The sequence below is a fragment of the Cygnus atratus genome, chromosome 3 (genome assembly GCF_013377495.2).
Source record: "Cygnus atratus isolate AKBS03 ecotype Queensland, Australia chromosome 3, CAtr_DNAZoo_HiC_assembly, whole genome shotgun sequence".
NCBI lineage: Eukaryota > Metazoa > Chordata > Aves > Anseriformes > Anatidae > Cygnus > Cygnus atratus.
The window spans coordinates 81,688,943-81,713,564 of NC_066364.1; the positions used below are offsets into that span (position 1 = coordinate 81,688,943).

The following is a 24,622-nucleotide window of genomic DNA, read 5'->3' on the forward strand; positions in this document are numbered from 1 at the left end:
GCAAGTGCTAGGGTCTGGAAGCAGCTGGGGTTCCTGTAAGTTCAAGGGGTTTATTTCATTGGAGACATTAATTACATTGGAGACATGAGGCCAGTACCTTTCAGGTAACCTACTAAAATTGTGAAGAAGAGAGAGGTTTTTGAGGTATTCAGGAGAACAATAGTTGACTTGGTAGGATTTGTTGAATTCTTTGTTCTGTAGGTCTTGTCTTGTCATCCTGCGATCCTGCAACAGATAAGATGATTGAAGGACCTCCACCAGGATTCATGCAGTGGTAGTGTTAGAACCAGCTTTATTTGGTTCCCCAGATCTCCTTCCATTTGCTGTTTTGAGAAAACTACTGCCAAGTAGTCAGGAGAGTATGTGGCACTGAGGAATGGCTTCTTAGCATGCACATGTTGGCCCGCAGAGCCAGCCACTTGCAGGAGCTGGTGCTGAAAGGGCAAAGTGATTCACACCCACTGTGCATTGTCAGGGCTAGTAAATGGTCACAGTGTGGTCATCAGGAAAAAGGAATAACTTCTTCAATTATTTTTTCAACAGATACCTTTTCCTCTAGTATTCTTTTCCAGTCCTTACTGAACTACAGGAGAGGATCTGCAGGAGAGGTTAAGGAAAAAAAAATAAAAACAACAACATAAAAAACAGAGAGTGAGGTTGGTTCAGTAGACTGGTAGAAATATCATAGAATCATAGATGGTTTGTGTTGGAAGAAGGGACCTTAAAGGTCATCTAGTTCCACCCCCACTACCATGGACACCTGCCACTAGACTAGGTTTCCCAAAGCCCTTAATCACTTCCAAGGATGGGGCATCCATGACTTTTCTGGCAACCTGTTCCACTGCTTCACCAGCCTCATAGTAAAGAATTTCTTCCTCATATCTAATGTAAGTTTACTCTCTTTTAGTTTAAAACAATTACCCCTTGTCCTATCCCTACACCCCTTGACAAAGAGTCCCTCCCCAGTTTTCCTGTAGACCCCCCTTTAGAGGTACTGGAAGGCCTCTCTAGGGTCTCCCCGGAGCCTTCTCTTCTCCAGGCTGAACAACCCCAACTCCCTCAGCCTGTCTTCATAGGAGAGGTGCTCCAGCCCCTTCATCATCCTTATGGCCCTCCTCTGGACTCACCCCAACAGGTCCATGTCCTTGTGCTGGGGGCCCCAGAGCTGAATGCAGTGCTCTACAGGATGCATATTCTCTACAAACATAGCAGATTTAATTGAACTTAAGAATGTGGGTGTATGATGAATGTACTTAAATGCTTTTCTGAATGAAGACCATATTTTAATTAGGGCCACAAATGTGAGGGTCACATCATGGATGATTGAACACACATTCCTGTTTCCATCGGCTAATCTTCTTCAGAAATGTATTGTGCTCCACCTTAAAGTTTTAAGGGTTCTATGGTTTTGTCCCCACAGCTCTGATAAGGATGGTGGTTTGGTCTGAATGACAATACAGTAGAACTGACCAATTGTCAATAACTGTTTTCTAAAATTGTTGCCAAAGGAAGACATATCAAAGTCTTGGAAGATGTCTGTCAAACATGACTATCGGTATAAAAGTATGTGGTAGTCCTGCATATAGGCAAAAAACTGTGGAAAACAACCATTGAGCAATATAACCATAAATTATTTTTTAACAATACTTGAAATATCCTTAGAGTGGCAGGTCTGTACAAGACAGGAAACACAACCTCTGTTGTTTATGTATATATATTTTTATATATGTATATATATATACACACATATTTATCACATGGTACAGCTGCACACCAGACCTGCATGCAAACTTCTGCTTGCAAATGATTTATACGTTCTATATAAACAACAGTGTAATTGTAAATTGTAAATTCGACAGACCAAGCAAGATCCTTATGACCTGCAGAGGTTGTATGGATGGCAGCGAGGGTGCAACTCGCTCTGTCCGCAGGTCAGAGCAGAGGACATAGATAGGGCTGAGCTGCAGAGCACTCAGGAGCTGAATGTTTCCCAGTGCTCGGGATGGTTCCCTGCACTCAGGCTGGCTGTCATCCATCCATTCCCTGGCTGCTGCACATAGTTCAGAATTAAACCATCGCTATTTGTCCAGTGGTGAATTGCAACATCGGCAGTTGTCCTCATCATTCCCTGGTTGCAGGAAAGCTAGTGGATATATATTATCAGTTCTTGTTTGTTATGTATATCCCTTGTTTACCCTTGTTTACTTTATCTTGGCTTACACAGAAGGGCAAATCTCACCCAAGCATAGAGAAAGTAACAACCCTGCAGATCATTTTTTCCTGCTGGGTGGTTAAAACGTAGAATATATAGCAAACACTTGTGGTGCATTATATCTTGCATGTAGTTTTGATGCAGTTTATTAATTATTTTTTTCAGAATCCATTTTTTAAGCTACAACTCTAAACTTCATAGGGAAAAAAACAATAGATATACCATAGACAGTATAGGCAAGCATATTTGGAAATGATTGTTTCCTGTTGAGTGGATTTTGAATGAAGAGGTAAATGTCATCCTTCATTTACTATGAGCCAGACTTAACACCATTTTTGCAGGAAAGAAACAATCAAAAAATAATCCTTCTTTGCTATTTTACACTCTATAACTAATTTGCATTTGTGAGTTATAAGAATAAATCACAATTAAGAATAATAGGCATTTACATTCATTTTGCATGGATGGAAATAAATACACAAGCTGAAAGATAGACTGAGAGGTCAATGGAAATTTGCAGAAAAGTCATATTAACACAGATAAGAGGAACTTCCAAAGTTTCGTAAACTTATATATTTAGAAGGTAATAGGATGAAGATCTTATGACAAACAAAAAATTTATTAAAAAAGAAATCAGTTTGTTATTTAAAAGGCTGAATCCAAAACTATTAAGAGTATGATAGTGCACAGCAGCCTGGAGGTGAAGAACTCCAGTTCTCCGGTAGAAGTCATGAGGACAGAGAGACAGTCCAGGAAGCCTCTGGACACCCAGGACTGTCTGCAGTTGGTGGAAATTTCCCATGGAAAATCCCTTGCAGGTTACATTTCAGGCCTTATTGGTTAATGGGGGGCAGATAGAGATTTTGCAAAGTCCAATAAAATAGAGCTAATAAGTACCAATTCTTAATGCTATTCTTAATGCAACATTTCTGTCACAGTCCTGAGTGATCTTAATTTCCCCACCAAGTTTACTTGCGCTATTCATGTCTGTGCTGCCGAACTGAGCACAGGGTGCAGGATCAGGGTCCTGTTGATTCTCAGAGTGACTAGTAAGATTGCAATAGCATCACTGGGGAGCTGTGAAGGTATTGCTATTCCATTTGCATTTCTCAAATAAATTTTATCTAGATAAGCAAACTAAGGTTTGATATTTACCTGGCTTTAAAAAATAAAAATAAAAATTGAATAGGTACTATCTATTTCCTATTAGCTTGACAAGAGTTTTCTTCTGAAGGTATAAATGTGTCTTAAGAAATATTTCAGTTGGGATTTGGTTATTGCTATTAGAAAAATGGATTTTATACCTATTAATAAAAATGAGAGATCGAAGTGCCTTCCAGAATGACTGCCATTAGGAACAGAGACCAATGTAACCTACAGACTTCTTCAACCTTGCAGCACTGCTTCCGTGCGTGTACATACACACACACGAGACTCTGTGCCTTAGCATATACAGTGGAAGATGTTTGAATAGGTCTTTTTTTGAGAAAGCATTGGCATGTGAACAGTTTTTTACAATTTCAGGGGAAGCACAGTGATTAGTTGATTTATTTGGAAATTTCTTCAAATTTTAGATGAAAAGAAGTAGCTGCCTAATTCTAAAAGAAAGAAGAACCTTGTTCCCATCCAGTTCTAATATGCACTTACTAGACCATAAAGTGATCTGCATTTGCTTGCATTTCACTTCCGTCAATTAAAGTTAAGTGGACATTATATTGAAAATTGCTTAATGGAAAAATCTGCCTTTAAGTAACCTTCTAATAGGGAAATTATTTTTATAGATTCACCAGATTTGCAATGAAGACATTCCTATTTTATATCAATGCAGATTTTTTGCAATAACAGCTACAAGTGAAGGTTATGATATAAATATTAATCAGACTGGGTGATAGTTGAGTACTTGATGCAGCCAAGAAGATGAATATGTGCAGTAAAGGGAAATCCACACAGGTTCTCCAGTTACTGCTAAAATGAGGCATCCCAGAGGCCAACCCTGTGTGCATGCATATCACTTATCCCCATATGGTGTTTTAGCAGAGCTGATTTTCTCTCTGCCAGTATCTTGAGATTATGTCTGGTGCTTGCTGCCTCTGACTAGAGGCAAGGCACTCTGAGAAGTGCAGTCAGCTGAGATTCAGTCACCCAGACTCATGGCTTCCAGGTTTAATCTCCTGGTTTTCTGGTTGGCTTGATTTCTGCCAATAAGTTTCAGTGAATGAATGAAGAACTCTATCAAATATCACTGATACTCTCAAGAGAACTCTGACCTGCCATGTTGTGAGGGCCGTTACTGGGAAGATAACTTGTGGTATTTTCTGCACAGCATCCCGACCCGGCAGTGTACCTGGACACATTGCGTCCAGCTGAAAGCACAGTGGAGTCAGTGTTTGGGAGCTTCTTTGTACTTTACAAAGTAAGAGGGGTGAGAGTCTTTGTAACTGTGTAAAATTACTCAACTGGAAAAAATAAAATTAAAAAAAAAAAAAAGTAGAAATCGCAAAGTGTGTTGAAATAAACTCAATGTGAGATCTTGAACACTGGAATTAAGGGCAATATTTCCAATTATGTCAGTACTTATTGTTTCCCAACTCTCACATTTTTATAGGTAGAGCACATGTTTTGATTTCTAGTTCTCAGATATTTTTTTTTTGTATTTAAGAAATGAAATACAAGGATTGTTGGATTTAGAGACTTTAGTGAGAAATTAATTCATCTAGGTCCTAAAATTTGTAAATTATTTCAAATAGCAAAAAGCCATGTGGTTTATTACTCCTTTTGAATAAGGTCATGGGAATGGAACAGCAATGGGACAACAGAAACTTATTTCTGCTGACACTTTGCATTTCAGAAATTGTTTCCTACACTACACTGATGAACTTTTTTTTTTCCCTTGTCTGATACAATTTACATCTACCTTGGCAGCAAGTCACTTCCTCCTGTGGGTAAATGAGTGCTAGAGTGGTAAAGGACAGATGAAAGGGCAGAAATGCACAAGTGCCATCAAACCCCTCAACTTTGTATTTTAATATTCTGCAGCTGCAGATAAGGAATGTTTCCCTTGCAGTTGAAAGCACAGACAGTGTGGGAGTATTAGTAGGTTTACATGAATCCTAAAGGCTTGCAGCTTATTTGTATTCTCTAATAAACTGGAGCTTGGAGGATACCGACTGTATGGATACATTTTCAGCCAGAAACATTCTCAGTTAGGAGTAAAGATTATGGAGAGGGATTGATGGGGAAGCAGAGACACTTGGAAAAGCAAGCTCAGATCAGAACAGGCTACAGAGACATTTATGCGCTATTCTCCATTTCAAAAGCTAAGGTAAATATCAATACATAGCAGAGTGACTGTAGTTCAGAACTGTCCCTCAGGGATACATTTTGCCTCTTGAAAGTCTTGCCAGTTCTCTGGCAACACTTAATACTGTTAAGTATCAATACCTAGGTTAACATTCCCTTCTTCAAGATTAGGCTTTGAATTTCCTATATGAATTCATAATTTATCTCTAATCTCAGTAGAAGCGTACCTGAATCTCTGAAACCAGGATAGGTTTGATGACTAAGGGTAGGATTTTTGAAGAAAAAAAAAGCAGCCTACAGATTCTGGATCCTAAATGCCCATTCAAAGTCAGTAGGTACATTTCAGTGACGGGTAGGTACCCCAGTGCTTTATTTTTCACTAATGATTAAATTAGAAAATTTATTTTTGGCACACAGTATTGAAAATGACATGGAAATCCAGCACCATTTTGATAATGAATTCACAATAAGGCAAAAAATACAGAAAAGCCTTCTGTGTGCTATACTCACGATAGAGTGATTGAGTAAAATCCTTCATACTCAGTGGTGTAGGTACAAAGTAAATAATAAGTGTCCTCAGATGCCATTATACCTGAGCTGATGCACCTAGGATTTCCCCCCAGTGTGTGTATTTCCAACCCAATATAATGGAGTTTGTCACTACTGGCTTTCCTATGCACAAGATAGCTAGTTCTGACCTGATGTAGGCCAACTGTACTTATGTACTTTTAAATAATGAAATAATGCGTATTTTAATGATGATAAATAATGTATATTACTGTTTCAAAACAGTTATATTGAGAGACCAGACAAATATTGTTCCTTATCCCACTTCTCAGAATTGCTAACATTGGTTTGATAAAAAATTCTAAATTTATATGTCTCCCCCAAACATTGTTTTGGCTTTGCAGTCCTAAGGAGCAGAAGTCCATTTGGCATAAGTAGTTTGCCTCTGAAAAGAGACAGCAGCCAATGATTATGGATTCAACTTAGAGCGGGACAAGGATGCTGAGCTGCCTCATTTCTGAAAACCCCTTAAACATGGCTTCCAGCTGTTTTGCTGTTGCACCAGCATGTCATTGTTCAGCCCCTCTGGTCAGAGTATGTTTCAGTGACAAGGGTTCTGCATTTTTATTCACAGCTGTCGTTCAATTTACTGTTACAAATTCAAATTAGTCTTCTTGTGTCACAAGGGAAATAATTATCCTCCTGTTAGTAGTGAACTTATCCTAATATGTCTTCTTTGAAAGCTCATAGTACTGAAACAATTTGGACAGAGTTAAGGTGGGAATATAACCAATATTGGAGAGAAGATAAGCCTTTGAGGCAGAGGCAGGTGGACACTCAGTTTATACAGGTTTTTTTATTTTGCTTGGAGGTTCTTGTATTTTGTGCTTTTGAAAGTCTATTTATCGTTTTTTAGAAAGAAATGTCAAGAGTTCTACAATGCTAAAAACTGCTTCCTTCCAGAGGTGTTTTACCTGACCGTTGATGGGATATTTCTCATTGTCTTTAAAATCATGAGAGATTTATGGTATAGAAAGCTTTGATGGATACATGAAGACTGTATGTCGACCAGATGGCCATTCTGTTTCTTACTTGTTTTCTGGGTGATAACCCAGGTACGTCTTCTGTGTGCTTGAAAACCAAGCGACTTTGAGCTTTGCTGTACTACCGAAGGATACAAAATAGGGAATGCTTTCTGTGTTTTGTTTGTTTGTTTGTATGCTTGGGAACAGTGCACTGAAGTGCACTCAGGACACAGGATCCCTATAGCTACAAGTATTACCAAAAATATCCTACTCTGCTATCATTAGAAACACTGCACATGAATATAAGAGCTCATGCACATTCGTGCATGGTTCAGTCTTATCTGTCTAAGTCATATATACTGGCAAGAATCATACAATGTAAGTATGTGTGACCTCATGAAGACCAAGGCCTTTCAACTGTTAACACCATACTCACATGGTCACTTTCATAATAATGTGGTTATGTGGCTTGCACATCACTTCTGTACTGAGCCATGAAAATGACTAATTGTCACTAACATATGAATGTCATTTAAAGAGAAAAGATAAAGAAGCCAGTCAGGATGTAGACTCCAGTCTCTTATCATACTACAGCACAGAGCTGCTAGAGAACAAACCACCACCAGTTTCCTTCCACCTACCATTTCCCCTGTATTTCATGCCTATGCAGATAAATCCAAGCAGAACATCTTCCTCGCATGCAGAGGTTTATTAAAATATCGTACACTTGCTCCCTTTCAGTGACCACAGCCTCCCAAGTAACTCCCAGCACGGCCAGCACCAGAGTGGATCGGTTCACCACCGGTGGCTTGTATCACCAGGAGAATCAGTGTATCAGATATGCCACTGCTTATCTGTGCCAGTCTTCTGCGACGGCAATTCACTGATGTGAGGATAGGCCTGGGAACAAGTTGCTTTCCTTTTTCTCATCTGTCATTTTTAATGTCTTCTTGTTTTATTGAGTTTCCCCGCCCCAATCTCTCTCATGAAGCACTACTGAATTGCAGAGGTCCCGTGCAATGACTGTTTCAGGAACTGGCATGGTAGATTTGCTCGGACACTTCTCCTGGTGGAGGTGTGTGCTGCTGCAGCTGAGTCACAGGAAGAAGGACTTGACCTAGAGGCATGAGCATTTCTCTGCTGTCACCTGGCCTCGGGTCACCAAGCTGAGTCCCTGGCTTTTTCCATTCCTCCTGCTCTTTTGGGAAACCCTTTTCTCCTTTTAGTCTTGTTCTTCATGCTGCCGTACCAAGCATCTGCCACCAGATCTCAGTCTCAGCTGAAATGGTGTATATCTGAAGCAAATGGGTGAGGGATTTATTCGCTTATTTATTTATTTTATACAAGGTGTGGGTTTCCTGAAAGTCGGGGAGTCAGCGTGGCTTTTTCTTTCTCTTCGTTGAGGTCAACACTGGCACTTGTTGTCACACATGAAAATGAGACATTGATTCGTTTATTATATATGCCAAAGCAATTCCGTGCACTCGTCTCACTCTATAAATATCTAATATTATTAACAGTATGTTTGTCCATCCTTTCCTACTCTTTGAACTTTGTGAAATGACAAGCTAAAATCTTGCTTCTTTAGGATAGAGGCTTTTTTTTTTTTTTTCCTGAGAAGTGCTTAGAAAATGTTAGTTTCACCTGCAAACTATTTCAGGATCGAGAATCTTATCCTGCTACTGACAGATCTATCTGGGAAAAGAAAGATTTGGAATTTGTAGCTGAAAATTATGGTGCTCACATTCAAATGCTAAGGAATCAATGTGAGCATCATGAAAGCAGTAATAGTAATGTAGCACTCAGTAGAGCAGGTGCCAAAGGAAGGTTTTGTAGACTTCCTCTCAGGCATGGAATTGTCACATGCCACATTCAGTGCTATACATAGACTTTGGTAAAATGGGAAAAGGCTACTTAGTGACTCAGTATGTTTTGACATTTTAATCTTGGTAAAAATAATTATTCGTTCATGACTTCATGATCATACATTTTGTGTCAGATGTATGTGGGAAGGAAAGTTCAACAGTTTCAAATCTGCTCTGTGAACAAGCAGCTCTCAGCAATTCTTTTTCATGGTCCATTTTGAATAATTCATCATCAAAGTTGCTTATTTCTCTAGAAGGGGGCAACAAGTCCCAGCTATTCTTGACATCTTCACTCCGGTACACCTGGACTCCTCTCCTAACTATAGCTGTGGTTGCTAATAACCTTGCTCACTTACAGAGCAAGCCATGAGGGCTAATGTAGGAAGAGGGAGGACTGATGACAGAGAATTCCGTCTGCATTCCAGAAGAACAAGTGGAAATGTCCTTTTACCACAAGGGATTTTGTTGCTATGTTTAGATACAAGAATCCATGTCCCAAGAGGGATAGTGGCCTGCATGCTCTCCCTGCTTTCCATGCTGACTTCAGGTTCCCATAAGGACATACCAGATTGCATCTGTCATCTTTTTACTGTGCTCTACCTATTCAATTCATTCCTTTCTTTCATTCCTTTCATTCATTTTCATTGCTTTCTTTCATTCCTTCCACTGTATTTAAAAATCTGTGTTTCTCTCATCCAGTTTTACCGGTTTCTTTTATCCAGTTTACTCTTGTTTGTACAGTGAACTTTCATGTAGGTCTCCAAGAGCTTTTAACACACAAGCATTCACAAGCACATGCACCCATTACCCTGGCCCTGGGGTACAAACCCTAGACACACCTCTTCCTCTTCAAAGGACGTCCCTTGGCCCACAAGGCAGGTTTTTAGGAGAGTACATTGACACTACAATACAAGGTTCTCTGTGAACACAGGGAACCAGCTCACAGGTTCTGCGAACAGGGAATAATGAATTTAAGACATCTCCAAGAGCTGTTGCTGAGGTCACTCAAGTGAACAAGAGGCAGAGTCTACCATGGCCCTTCTACATTAAGCCTTTTGACCTGCAAGAAATAGCAGGGTAGGGTACCAAGAGGAGCAAGTGAGGTTTCCATTCCACCAGCAGAAATCTGCAGTCCGTGTACTCATCTGGAGTCTGTCCACAGATCGCAGTAGGTACCTACCTAATTAAGATTTCTGAGTCCTAGGAGCTTTTACCCAAATGTATCACTACAGTACTGCCAAGATTAAAAAAATATATATATATATCCTTCTGAATAGCAGACAAATATGAAATTCTCTTCTCATCCTAAAAAAAAAAAAAAAAAAAAGATAAAAATAATTAAACAAATTAGTCAGATAGGCCCACAACAATCTGGAAATACCAGCTTGTTGGCAAACCAAAGCATCAAAATGGAGCAGCTGGATGATAAAAGGCAGATAAATGGAAGGAAATACTTAATACTCAATGAAGCATTAATACGTCTTTTTATTAGTCAATGGGACTCAGTGAAACCACATGCAGCAAGCATCCCTGTTCTACGTTTAAACATTAAAAAGCCTCTGACCTTTCAGGGTAGGAGAGAAATTTTCTAGGTGCAGATTTTCTTTTTACTGGCGTTTCACTTCCTTCCTGAAGGTTACATATTCCACCTGCCATCTGAGCAACTTTATCAAAGCTGGGAGAAATATCTTCTTTCTATTTTAGCTAGGACTCCTGTTTTTCAGCATGGATTGTTGTTTTTTAATTATCCTAGAGTGTAATGGGTTTGCAAAACACAGGTTTTTTAGGCTTGAAAGACCACATACGGATAATCACTGGTCCAATTTACCTTCTTATTTTAGAAGCAAAACTCTGTTACTTAGATAGCAACCTTTTCACCAAATATAATTACATCTCCATGTGTCTTTCTATTTTCAATGTCAAAATGCATGAAACCTCAGAAACAGAAATGAGGAGAAAGTACAGAGTACCATGAGGATATTAGCTAGATACTGAGTACAAAACTTGTAGTGTAGTAGATGAATACATCATTGCTAAATTTAAAAATGGTCTTTTTTAGTCGATAGAATGAATTTTAACAGTTTAGAAACATGCAGATGCAAATCTGCAAAGATAATATTTCAAGATCATTCATTTTGCAAAATTGCCTATACAAAATTGAGGAATACCTATGCACTACTAAGTTCAACTTTGCAGTATCTTTTTAAGGTAAGGTGATATTATTTTAAAAATCTGTGTAAGTCACTCCTCCTGTAGTGTGTAGAAACCCTGTGACAGAATTAGGAATGAATTTGAGTTCTGCATTTAACTTACCTTAGTCCTTCCATTTTTCTCCTCAGCTTTGTGCCTTCTTTGCTACATACCTCCTACAACAATAAGGCAAGAAAGTCCTAAAGAAACCTGAGCTCTGCTGTGCAACTGTGATTAATTGCTGGGGCACATCCATTCTGCACACTGAGTAAAACCACAGCTTTTTGCATGCCTGTTCTTTATACTAAAACTGATTTTGCAAGACTGTAGTTCAAAAACTTTAAGCTCTCAGTATGTATATCAAGTAGGAAGAAAAGGCAGATATTAAACCAACAAATATATAGCAACCTAATGAAATTGTGGTAGGAGAGGACTCTGCTACAACAGTTACCATCAGACATTTATGTAGAGTAACTCCAGATACATTTATCATTAGCATCTTCTCCCTCTCTGTCAGGACTATTTTCATTGGGCATGCCTCCATTTATCTTGCTTTGCAACTGGAAAAAAAACAACCAAAAAAACTGCACACAAACCGTAAAAAAAAAGATTATAGCATTGATAACATTATTTAATTACTTGTCTGTTTATGAATAAGGAATAATTGTTTGCATTCATTGAAATCCACAGTGACTGCTACTGTTGGTTTCCCAGAGCCTAAAAATTCCTCGCAGCATGCATACAAGGGGTTGGAGTTTGGAATAGGCCATTTATTAAATTACAGAATTCCACCAGGACTTTCAGATGTGTCTATTTTAGGGGAAAAAAGTAAATAAGTTAGGCTACAGCACAAAACATAGTTCTTGGTAATTTGGTCACTGCTTTGGTTCAGACCAATGTTTGGGTTATATGCATTTCTTCTAGGTGCTGTCCCTATCAAGGAGTAAATATAATTTGGTTAGTTATTATTTCCACATGTAAGACATGTAGGCTTGATGAGATACCAGTTAAGATTTTATTGCAAAGTCCTGACTTTTGCTTTTGAATAACTGTTGTGCCACCTAGTGGGTGTTAAACTACACTTTCAAATAAATGGAAAGATGGACTTAACATATACCAGTGAATAATGAAACAAAGTCGGTATTTATGCAAATATTTGTACAGATTTCATTAGATAATAGATAGTAGATATTTCTTAGCAATTTTTCCTCTATCTGTAGTTTGTTGTTTATTTGTTTTGTTTTCTTTCAGCTTTTTAAGTAAACCATCTGTCCTATGTGGGAGTGTTGGTTTTGCTGTGGTAGATAGCAACAATATTTCAATCACCAAAGTGAATAACAATAAATTTCCCTTAATAAAGTGTTTCCTAGCATGGTTCAAGTCACTTTATTGCACCTAATATAAAATTGCCAAACCGTCCATCATCAAATTATATTAGGCAGTGAGCATTTTTACCACCTGGGTGCAGTGCCATGACTACAGTATTAAATATACTGTTCATCAAAAGTACAATTTAGAGCCTTTCAGGATTCTCTCATTCTCAAGAGAACTTCAACCTTGAGTTAGTTAACAGGTTTAAATGATGGATATTAGAGATCTTTCATATAACAGGACCTGATACCAGGTAAACACTGACATTTGTACTGGAGGCTTTGATAGCTCTTTAATAGACCTTGACGTAAACACCAGCTTTTTTATTATTATCTTCTCTAAATAAATAACAATAATTCATCTACTTTCAGCAGCATTTGACAAAAAATAAAAATAAATATCTGGTGTTCAGTTTGAATCTGACAGAAAATTAAATTACTTTCCCAAGAAAAAAACATAGTTTTTGAAAAGGCAAAAAATCAAAACTGTGGTTTGAGTTTTTATTTGTGTGTTTTCTTGTAGTTGTTGTCGTTTAGTTTGGTGTATTTATTTTCCCTCCTTGGAAAGTATTTCCAGAAAAAATATATATTTTTTCAGTTTCCTGGTTTCAGGTCTTGTCATCGTTTTGTCATTTCATTTTCCTCTTGCAGACAAATGAAATTGAGAGGTGTGTGTCAGGTGCCTTCTTTAAAGCTTGGTGTCCAGCTCCCTGTCTTCTTTGATACTTCAAAAAAAAAGATAAATTGTTCTATTTTCCAGCTTTCTCTGATGGTGTGTTGTGTCAGTGAGCAAACCGTAAAAGCAAAAATTTATTTGTTTTCCTTACATTATCATTTGATTACATTTTTTTAAAAGTTTCCTTTAAGATAGTAAAGAGGTCCTCTGATGAGGTCTGTTATTCTTTATAATTTTTTTAAAGGCTCCGTAAATATTCTTATTCACATTCAATATGGATTTTAAATGCATCCAAGAATTACTAAAAGTAGGGTTGGATTAAGAATGCATTACTGTTTTTGCTTGTTTCATTTCACAGAATCACAGAATCGTCTAGGTTGGTAGAGACCTCCAAGATCACCTAGTCCAACCTCTGACCTAACATTAACAAGTCCTTCACTAAACCATATCACTAAGCTCAGCATCTAAACGTCTTTTAAAGACCTCCAGGGATGGTGATTCAACCACTTCCCTGGGCAGCCCATTCCAATGCCTAACAACCCTTTCAGTAAAGAAGTTTTTCCTAAGATCCAACCTAATATCCATCCTAATATCCATCCGTCCTAATATCCATCCATCCTAATATCCTATCTATCCTAATATCCAGCCTATCTAACATTTAACATGTGATTTGTAACAAGCTCTAACTTCTTGATATTAATTTGCTCAAACATGATTATTGTTTTAGAGAAGAATGGTGTCTAGTAAAAGAAGAAAAATTCACTCAGAAGTCTTGAATTTTTTTCTCTCTATGTAGGCACATCTTTTTCCTTACTTAAGTCAAGGTATTCTAGCCTTTAACACCATTTAGGAGAAATATATTGTTAAGGGTAAGAATTCCTACTACTTTATTTCACGCAATTAACATTTTAGTACGTGATACTTAAATATATTGTTGGGAGAGTTACTGGGGAATCCATAAATAGCCTTTCATAAAGAGATAGCCAAGTACCTATCTATACATACTGCACAGTGAAATTTGAGATCATGACTTGGATTCAGCATAACAGAGTAACAAAATATTAAAATATACTACATTAAAAATATATATATAATAAATTATTGAAATGAAGTGGACAGGTTTTTACTCAAAGGAAAAAATACGCACCCCTAACGCATAAACAAGATAACTGATTAGCTGGTTTTCTCCTTTAATCTCAATCTAATTTAATGTTTAAATTCAACATAGTATGCAACCCTTCAGCCAAACCTTCCTGTCCCCATATACCTGCAATGCATAGCATTAAAGTCAGTAGGTTGTTCAAGTGAGTTAAACTCTCAGTATTTGATTATAATTCTGACTAGGTTTCAGACCATATGCCTGTTTCCTCCAATATCAATTAGACAGATGGGGTGTAACTTTAATAAAACTCTCTGAAAGGGAAACTGGCTGGAATTTAAATAATGTCCTCTCTTCATACAAATGCACTTCGTAGTTTTAGCCATTATAGCTGACAGTCAATATTTACTGTAATCTTAATTAAGCAAGACTTAATATGCTTTGGTTTTCAGTAAATCAAAAATTGTAGGTACATCCAAGCTCTGGCTTTTGAAGGTTTCACTTTCTTCTGTAGGATTTGTTCAGACAATAACCACAAAGTGCATGTGCCTTAGAATGAAAAGTGCCATTCCTTGAGCAAATCTGCTGCTATTACCCTTGGTAAACCAGACATTACATCTCAGCCGTATCAGAACTGAGACTAGGAGCCCTAGTGAGTGAGGTGGTTGCGCCTGAAATCATTTCAGAGGATTTCAAGACAGGGTTATTTTGAGACTAAAAGTCATGGAGTGAGCAAGTGTTAAGTCATTGAAGCTAGCAAACAAGTAAATAATGAATAGCACAGATACACTTATCCAATAAATGTGGCTATCTGTTACAATCACTGTCCTCTTAACTATGCAGACTAGAATTTATGTTTGTTATATACAACATATTTGGAAAAAAAGTCCTAAATGCAAGGAATCAGAAATACACATCTGGATTTTTGAAATGGCAACAGATGCAATGTATGAGATTTTTTTTCTGTTCTGGTCCTAGCTGTAAAACATGACTTACACTTCCTTTTACAGCTCTGTAAATAATCAGATGTTTCCATTCTAATCAGTAGCCATTAAAACATATTCAAAGTTACATTTCTACTGTAATATAAAAGCCCTCAGCGAGATGTTCATGTTACATGAAGTAGGGTGTTGGGAAGACCGCATATTGCATAAGCAAAAGCAGTGTAAGCAACCAAGGCCCACAGTGGATTCTGCATGGACAGCTGGGCAGTACAAAGGCCTCCCTGTCAAAGTGAATGGCATGGTGGATGCTCACTAAGAACTAATCGGCAAATTAAGGAACAAAAAAAGCTCTTCGCATGGCACAGCTTTAGATGCCACATTTCCTGGCTGTGTTGGGTGGTGTTTCTGGTGCTCCCAGTGTGGCATGCCCATGCATCCCAGCTGGAAAACTGGAGTTGCTCTGGACGGATGCTCCGTTCTGCTGACTGCAGGACAGCAAAGGAGATGGGCCAGGTAACTCAGTGCTTTGCATTGGGTTCTGTAAATGCTCGCCAAAATCATGAAAATAAAATGTATCGTAGAACCATAGAACAGCCCAGGCTGGAAGGGACTTACAAAGATCAACAGGTCCAACATTTCATGGGAAAAGGGAGCCTAGATGAGATTATCTAATACCTTGTCTGATCGCATCTTGAAAACCTCCAGTGACTGGGATTGTACCACATCCCTGGGAATGTTTCCTCATAGAGAATGAGTCTAGCTTGCTCATTGCTAGGCTTCACACACTAACAGCAGCAACATAATAAGCAAATAATAAGTAAATTGAATTCAAGAATCACAAAAGTGATTTTAAAGCTGTGACTTAATAAATCTAGCTAATTTTAGTAGGATTAAGCAAAACATCTTTATGGATGGAAAATGGAAGAGCTTGAGGTTGCAGTGTTTGTAACAATCACCTTAGAGTAATATGTTTGAATGAGCTTTATTTATATCAAGTTGACAGCTAATTTGTAAAAGATTTAATTTTTCCATATAACAGTATTTGGAAAAGCAACAAGTGTTTGTGTATATATCTGCAGATGTATGTGTATATATATATAAACACACATATATATCTGCAGTTATATATACACACATACTCTTGTCACATTTTATGTGTGATATATTTATATATATAGTCTTATGTGCATATTTACATATGCATAAAAGTGTAAGAGTATATCTGTTACTTGTCTGCATCAACTATGAATATGTAAGAGAACTGGCCATGATATTTGGTAATGGGATCAGTTTCTATGGCTCTGTATTCTCATTTTGCAAAGATGCAAAACTCTATTGAGAATGAAATATCTTAATCATCAGTACAGATAAGTCATTGTAAATCTGAGGTCCTGTTCTCTGGTAATTGCACTGTGCCTCCTGTTATCACTTGCACATTCTTAAGGAATCTTGTACCGTGCACTACATTAGTTGTAATGATGTGACATCACAAATGTAAAATGATAAACAGCATTATAAATACTTGCGTCTTCATTTTGTTTAAGTTTTAAAAATTCTTGATTGTGTTTGTTGTTGTTGTTGCTATTGTTTTTTAAGTGTGATTTGAAAAATAGTTATATGTAATCTTGGGAGTAATTTCATGAAAACTTTGAAATGCATATGTATTTTTTATTTTAGCAAACTACTTTTGGAACAAACCTGATGTGCTAGGTTAGATAACTGCATTAAGCATTCTAAAGGCTTGGCTTTTTTATTGTAGGAAACAGTTTTGTAATTCACTGCATGGAGTTTCCTTTGTTACTCACCGACTTGAATCACAGAACCACAGAATCATAAAACAGCTCAGGTTGGAAGGGACCTTAAAGACCTTCTCGTTCCAACCCCCTGCCATGAGTAGGGATGCCACCCACTAGATCAGGTTGCCCAGGGCCTTGTCCAACCTGGTCTTGAACACCTCCGGGAATAGGACGTCCACAGCTTCTCCGGGCAACTTGTGTCAGTGCCTCACCATCCTGTGAGAGAAGAATCTCCTCCTAACCTTGAATCTACATCTCCCCTCTTTCAGTTTAAAACCATTCCCCCTTGTCTGATCATTATTTGCCTGAGCAAAAAGTCACTCCATCTTTGTCATAAGTCCCCTTTAAGTATTGAAAAGCTGTAATGAGGTCACCTTGGAGCCTAACTTAGGGTCCCTTTAATGCCTGAGAGATTTAAAAGGCCAAGTTCCAGCTTGCAGGATTGTACTTGGCAGTAGGGAGCTCAGGGCTGGGTGGCAATCAGCACCTCCTCTTCCTCAGTTACTGGGCTGCTAAGGGCTGCTCAGGCATTCATTGAAACAGTGACTTAGACAAATTACTTTGCAGCCTGGTGATAGGAGAGCTGACCTGAGAAACAAAGCTTTGGTTCCAGTACATGCTCAGCATCAGAAAGATGCAGCTGAAGTAAGGTTTTTCCAGATTTCTTCCTGATGACTCTTTCAAGGCATGGCATTTCTGAAAGGGTTTATTGGTTAATTTACATTGAAACTGCATTTCAGTGACTACAATTAATCAGAATTCTCAATTGTTTTAGTGGATTTGGTGATAGATAATGCATTTACACGTTAATTTTGCAAGGTTATCTCTATCTTTTATGCAATAGCTCTTTTGGACTTCCAAGGCTAACACTTAAGTATTGAATATGTGAAGTGCTACTGAATTTTCAACTATTTTTATTATTACTTTTTAGTAATACTCTTATTTCTACCATGGCTTCTTAGGGACACTGTTTTTTATTCTTTGCCCTTTAATGAGTTTCATCTCCTTTATCTCTTTGTCAGCATCTTCTCCCTGGTCCTTTCTCATATATGAGAAGATACCAGCTTGCCTTTTTTGTGAAAAAGCAATGTAACAATATCATCATCTAAAGTTATCTTTCAGAATTCTCAGTCAATACTTGACTATGTTGTATGTACCTTCTAGAGTTTTTGCAAGTGTTTGTGTGCGAAGGAGATGTTTTCTGGCCTTCACCCCCTGCTGTCCCTCAAGTCAGTAAAGGAAGGTCTGCACCCTATAAAATTAATCATTTCTGGCTTATATTTGGCAAATATCATAATCCAGCTCTCTCTTGTACTATTCTAGTTGTGACTTCATCCTATCTGACAGCTGTAGAAAAGATGCCTGCTTCCTAAGTAAAACATTGCAAGAAGGATACTTTTCACCGATCCCGAGTCAAAGATTTCTTTCCCACTGTGCCTAACAACTCTGGCCCATAAACAGTTGGCAAGAACATTGTCAATGCTTGCTTAAGTGTTTGCTGATAAGTGAACTGTGTTTTTATTTTACCCATGCATTGGAAGCAGTTAGTTGAACTTTAAGAGTGCTTCTCCATCTCTTTCAGAGGAGAATGTTATTGTACCCTGGGTTTCCACATGCCTTCATTTATGCTTTCACAGTATGTGTGATCTCCATTTTTCTAGCCATTCTACATGTAAATTAATGTCATCTTGGATCAAGGCAAAGGGGTGAGCAGGTGTGAGTGTGCCGGAGGTGGTGTGAATGAAAATCAAGCGTGTGTTTCTCATCCAGACCTCTGCCTGCCATTTTGCAAATGGCTTTCTGTGGACTTTCATTAGTGTAAGTGGGATGAGTCTGACACTGTGCAGATTTGACTTCTGCAGCTTCTTTGAAGCAGTATGGTAAGGATCAGTGAGGACATCATGTACTGTGTTTGGTGGCCTGAACTACATCAGCTCTACTATGGTCAGCAGTATATCTTGAGAAAGCAAAGAAAGAAGTATGTTGTGTCCCGCAGCTTCTCTAATAGATGGCAAGCACATATTGAAATGGTTTCAGAAAAATTCTTGTAGGTCTTCTTGGGAAAAGCAGTCTGATAAGGATGAAGAAAAAAGATGACCATTTAGATATCACATAATAGCAGAGATGGAAGACACCTCAGAGAATGATTCACATGCTGTAGTGTACTTTTTATCCAATAGCATTTTTCTGTTCCTTGCCTTCAGAGCTTGCCTACAGATAGTCCTTGAAAATGCACATAATGTTGTTCTTTGTTTTAGAAACTTGTTGTCTAATTGCATGTTCTTGTTCATTTTTTTTATACCTATAGATCCATTTCCATGATTTCACCTTCATAATAGCTGTATATCTAAAGATGCTGAAAGCTATGGTAGTAAATATTTGCTTTACGAACTAAACTTTGTTCATAAGCAATGAATAAAATAGTCACCCATTGTGCAATATAAAGCAAATCCTCCTGACTTGACTTTAAAACTGGTAGCCACTTCACTCTGCGTCCTCATGGAAAACTAGAGTTCTTGCAAAGAGAGGTGTTTGGTATTTGAGCAAAGTCATCATGCACTGTGAACTGCTTATTCCAATAGCATTTGTATTTTGGTAACTCCACAGGTTCAAAGCTCAGATTTTCAGTGGTTCCAAGACATAATTGTTCTCATGAATTTCAGTAGAGAGTAAAATTTCTGCAGAAAAAATGTAGATAAATGTAAAACGTAACAACTCTTTAGCATGCATTAAACAGATGTGTTTGCTGACACCATCTTTTAATTTATAGGGAGCAGTTTCCCACACAAGTGACAAAGACTTTTTTTACAGCTTCTTTGGCAAATGTCTTTCTCGTGCCTTCTTTTCCCTTGTCCTGCTTCATCACTCACATATTTACAAGCATCTTCTGTGGACCACTCTTCCTCACCTACCATGTCCTAAATCCTTTGGAAGACTCCTGCATGAATTATGTATTAGGTACAAATTACGCATTTTTATGCAGCAGATACAAATTCGAGACCAATCTTCAATGTGTAGAATGCTCTCTGTTACGGCATTGTATATCTTACGTTAAGCTGATAGGAGTCATTATTCTGATTGTTTTAAATCCTGTAATAAAAATGCCCATAAAGTCTGAATCAATTGGGCAGAACAAGCGTGTGATAGCCATAAAAACCAGCCAAATGCATATCTAGATAGTTACGTATAATGCAGCATTTAACACAGGCAGAGTTACAGACTCCTTATTCGTATCTAGGTTTAGGTTCGTATCTCATTTTCTATGAGAAAATCAGAGCTGAAAATGTGGGGAATTCTAATTAGTTTTATACATTTTGCAGAAGGATTAATATTCATTTTTATAATATATAATCATCATATTATATGATATCTATGTAATCTTTGCGATTAGTTAAAATGTTGTGCATTTGCTCTAACTTCCTGCTTTTTTTAAACACGTTCTTAAAAACAAATTATACAGGTAGCCTGTTGCTAATTATACTGCATAGTTGATTCTCTGTTTCATTTTCACTGTTTCCTTCCTATGGAGTCACTTCAGCTCCTCACAGTCTTCCTTTTCCCAAGCAACAAACAACTAGTGGAAAAATGTAATTTTACTCTTTAAAAAAAAAAAGTTTTAATTTTTAAATGCATGTTAGGTTATTGTATAGCTTTGTATAAAATACTCCACTGATAGTTATGGAACAATTAAAATGGCAAAAAATAATGATCATTTTAGAGGAACAGCTTGACAGATTTTGAAAATGTCTTTTTGCCTGAATTTTCATGCAAATGTGCACATTTTCTTTATGTGATCTTTGCAAAGAAAATAAAATTTGGAATGTTCAAGTTTTTTGGTAAATTATAATTTTAGTTTCAAACTATGATTTTTTTTAATGTTGTGTTACAGTTTATAAAATTCTTACCTCCTTGTTTTATTGTAATAAATTGCTAGACTTGCTCCAAATTTTCAATATTGGAGATATTCAATATTGGAGATTCTATCAGGAGAAGAGTTACATTTAACCCTGTGGTTTCCCATAGCAATATTTACTGTTATTATGTTGTTACTATGTTCACATCCTGTGTGATATGATGATGAATACATTAAAAGTGGGTTGAATTAGATTAGGAAGCATCATTAAACCTTGTCTTTTTATTATTAAAAGAGAAAAGCTAATATCTCATTAATACTAGGTACCGAAATACGATTTTTTTTGTGTTAGTTATTGTGTATGAATTAAAGAACAAATGGTTGGTCCATTTACAACATATGTCAAAGGAACTGTACCATTTAAAATCGCATATTGTCTTACGGTTTTCTAACAAAATCAAGTACGGTTCAACAGAAAACAAAATTTATAAATTAAAGAACCAAAACCTAAACATCTCTTCTTGGTTAAATATTTTGTGTAACACCATTGTATTATGCTATGCCTTATTATCTCATGCTTTAATATGTTGAGTCTGAAATGGTTCTCTGTGAGAAAACAAACATTTGTCTATGAAAGCGTATTTTGTTCAACAGTTACCATCAGTGATGGACTTTCGCATCAAAATTCTTTCTGCTTGATGATATAATTGATTTATTACAATGAATCTAGTCAGTTGACCACAGAAGTTAATGAAATAAGGGAAATCTAAATCCCTATTCTGATCGTGTCTTCATTTTACATAAGTACTTGGGGAAAAGGATTAAAGTTTAATTATGAATCCCTTTCATGCTTTTTTTCATCTTTTCCTAAAGTGTTTAATAACTGCTTTGACATACATCTGCCAAGCACTTTTTCCCAGCTCTAGAGACCATACTTTCAAAAGAAATTTTAACGTGTTGCCCCAAAGACATTTTGAAGTCATTAGATGTACAGAATCCTTAGTCCAAGTGTAAAAATGGGCATGCAAAATGAATAGTGGCATGTGCAAAAAGTGCTAATGAGAACTTCTAGTACATTTATCAAATAGCTGAAATGTAGATGAAGAGATCTTTACATTTTAGATTAATATAGGGATATAGTAAGTAGCTTGACACACAGTGAAATGATGCTGAACTTCTACCTCCGTAGTTTAAGGAGACAGAACGATATTTTGTTTATCATTAGCTGTAGCTGGAGGCAGCAGTCTTTGGTGGTGTTCTGCTCATTCTACAAGAGCTCTGGAGACCAGCATTGACTCAGTGTCAGAGGATTTGTATCTGCATGTGTCTGGCATTTAGTTTTTGAAGGCTCCAAGATAGTCAGCTGTTGAGATGTAGAGTTTGGTGCAGATCCGTTAGGGAGCATTTTAATTAAGAGTTAGAGTTAGGGGGCATTTTAATACTATTGCAGGTTGAAATTCTCCTGAGAGTTTGGTTCTTCTGTGACTGATGTTTTTAAGGAAACGCTTTGCGATTACTACAAAAAGCTTAGACTAATCACAGCTGTACGCCAAGTACTATCTTGTATGTCCTTGACTTGGACTGTGTCACAGACTGCTGTGCTTTTAAAGACATCTTTCAAAGCGCTAAAAGGGATTTTATGAGTACGTGGACTTTTTTTTATTTACCATCTTCACTCGTTCACTTGGTTTTTATTTGTTTTTCTCCCCACCCCAGACTATGTCAGAGAGCCACAATGATCATGCACAACACCAGTTCAGCCTCGTCCGTGTTTGGAAATGTGAGCTCCTTCTGGAAGAGAGATTCCCATGGACCAGGACTACTTGATGAAGCAGCATCGCTCATTGGCAGCTATGATTTCCCTCAGACCACAGAGAGTTTTCCCTTCTCCACTGTGGAATCAGTAAACACATCCCTAAATGTCACGAGCAAAGACCCTCTGGGTGGACATACAGTCTGGCAAGTAGTTTTGATTGCTTTCCTCACTGGGATCCTTGCACTGGTGACCATCATAGGAAACATTCTAGTGATTGTTGCATTTAAGGTTAACAAACAACTGAAAACAGTCAACAACTACTTCTTGTTGAGTCTTGCTTGTGCAGATTTGATCATTGGTATTATTTCCATGAATCTTTTTACCACATACATCATCATGGACCACTGGGCTTTGGGAAACTTGGCCTGCGATCTTTGGCTCTCCATTGACTATGTTGCCAGTAATGCCTCTGTCATGAATCTCCTTGTCATAAGTTTTGACAGGTATTTTTCCATCACTAGGCCACTTACGTACAGAGCCAAACGAACAACTAAAAGGGCTGGAGTGATGATTGGTTTAGCGTGGGTCATCTCTTTTGTTCTTTGGGCCCCTGCCATATTGTTCTGGCAGTATTTTGTTGGGGAGAGGACTGTGCCTCCTAATGAATGTTTTATCCAGTTTTTAAGTGAACCTATCATCACTTTTGGCACTGCCATAGCTGCCTTTTACTTGCCAGTCACCATTATGAGTATTTTGTATTGGCGGATCTACAAGGAGACTGAGAAACGCACCAAAGAGTTAGCAGGGCTACAGGCTTCGGGCAGCGAAGCAGAGGCAGCACGCTTTGTGCACCAGACAGGCAGCTCCCGGAGCTGCAGCAGCTACGAGCTGCAACGGCAGAGCATGAAACGCTCAACCCGAAGGAAATACAGACGCTGCCACTTCTGGCTCACAATGAAGAGCTGGGAACCCAACACGGACCAGGGGGACCAAGAGCACAGCAGCAGTGACAGCTGGAACAACAACGATGCTGCTGCCTCCCTTGAAAATTCAGCCTCCTCCGATGAAGAAGACATTGCTGCAGAGACCAGAGCCATCTATTCGATCGTGCTGAAGCTTCCTGGTCACAGCGCCATCCTCAATTCCACAAAACTGCCATCATCAGAAGATTTGAATGAGTCAGGGGATGAACTGCAGAAATCCGACACGGAGTCGCAGGAAAAGAAATCTAAAAAATTGCACCCTTCCAAAAGCATTCAGGATGGTGGAAGTTTCCAGAAGAGCTTTTCAAAGCTTCCAATTCAGCCAGGGTCAGCAGAGACAGCTACAGCTTCTGATGGCATCTCATCAGTGACCAAGACATCTGCAGCCCTGCCCTTGTCCTTCAAGGAGGCAACCCTGGCAAAAAAGTTTGCCTTGAAAACCAGAAGTCAGATCACAAAGCGAAAACGAATGTCACTTATCAAAGAAAAGAAAGCGGCACAGACGCTCAGTGCCATTTTGTTTGCCTTCATCATTACCTGGACCCCATATAACATCATGGTTCTGGTGAACACCTTTTGCAGCTGTATCCCCAAAACTGTCTGGAACCTGGGGTACTGGCTTTGCTACATCAATAGCACAGTGAACCCTGTGTGCTATGCACTGTGTAACAAAACATTCAGAAACACTTTCAAGATGTTACTGCTGTGCCAGTGTGACAAACGAAAACGACGCAAACAGCAGTATCAGCAAAGGCAGTCTGTCATTTTTCATAAGCGGATCCCTAGGGAGGCTTCATAGAATAGTATTTTTAAACACCTTAAAAAATAATGGAGGATGGGACTGGATGGGATGAGATGGAATGGGAAGGGATGGGACAAGATGGGACGGGATGCGATGGGATGGGATAGGATGGGGGGGGACGGGATTGGGATGGGGTGGGAGGGTGGTTCCAGGGTGCTGATTCAAACATTTAAACATAAGACATGAAAGCAGCTGCCAGGCTTATGTATCCTTTTAATAAATCCACTTTAATATAAAAATCAAG

General features: G+C 38.1%; 1 protein-coding gene across 1 annotated transcript in view; it reads left to right on the top strand.

Moving 5' to 3' along the window:
* Positions 1-24,375, top strand: part of CHRM3 (cholinergic receptor muscarinic 3) — a 126,072-nt gene extending 101,697 nt beyond the window's left edge. Inside the window, exon 2 of the mRNA XM_035560692.1 lies at positions 22,554-24,375. Coding sequence (XP_035416585.1) covers positions 22,554-24,375 — 1,822 coding nt within the window. The remainder of the gene's footprint in view (positions 1-22,553) is intronic.
* Positions 24,376-24,622: the final 247 nt, after the last annotated feature.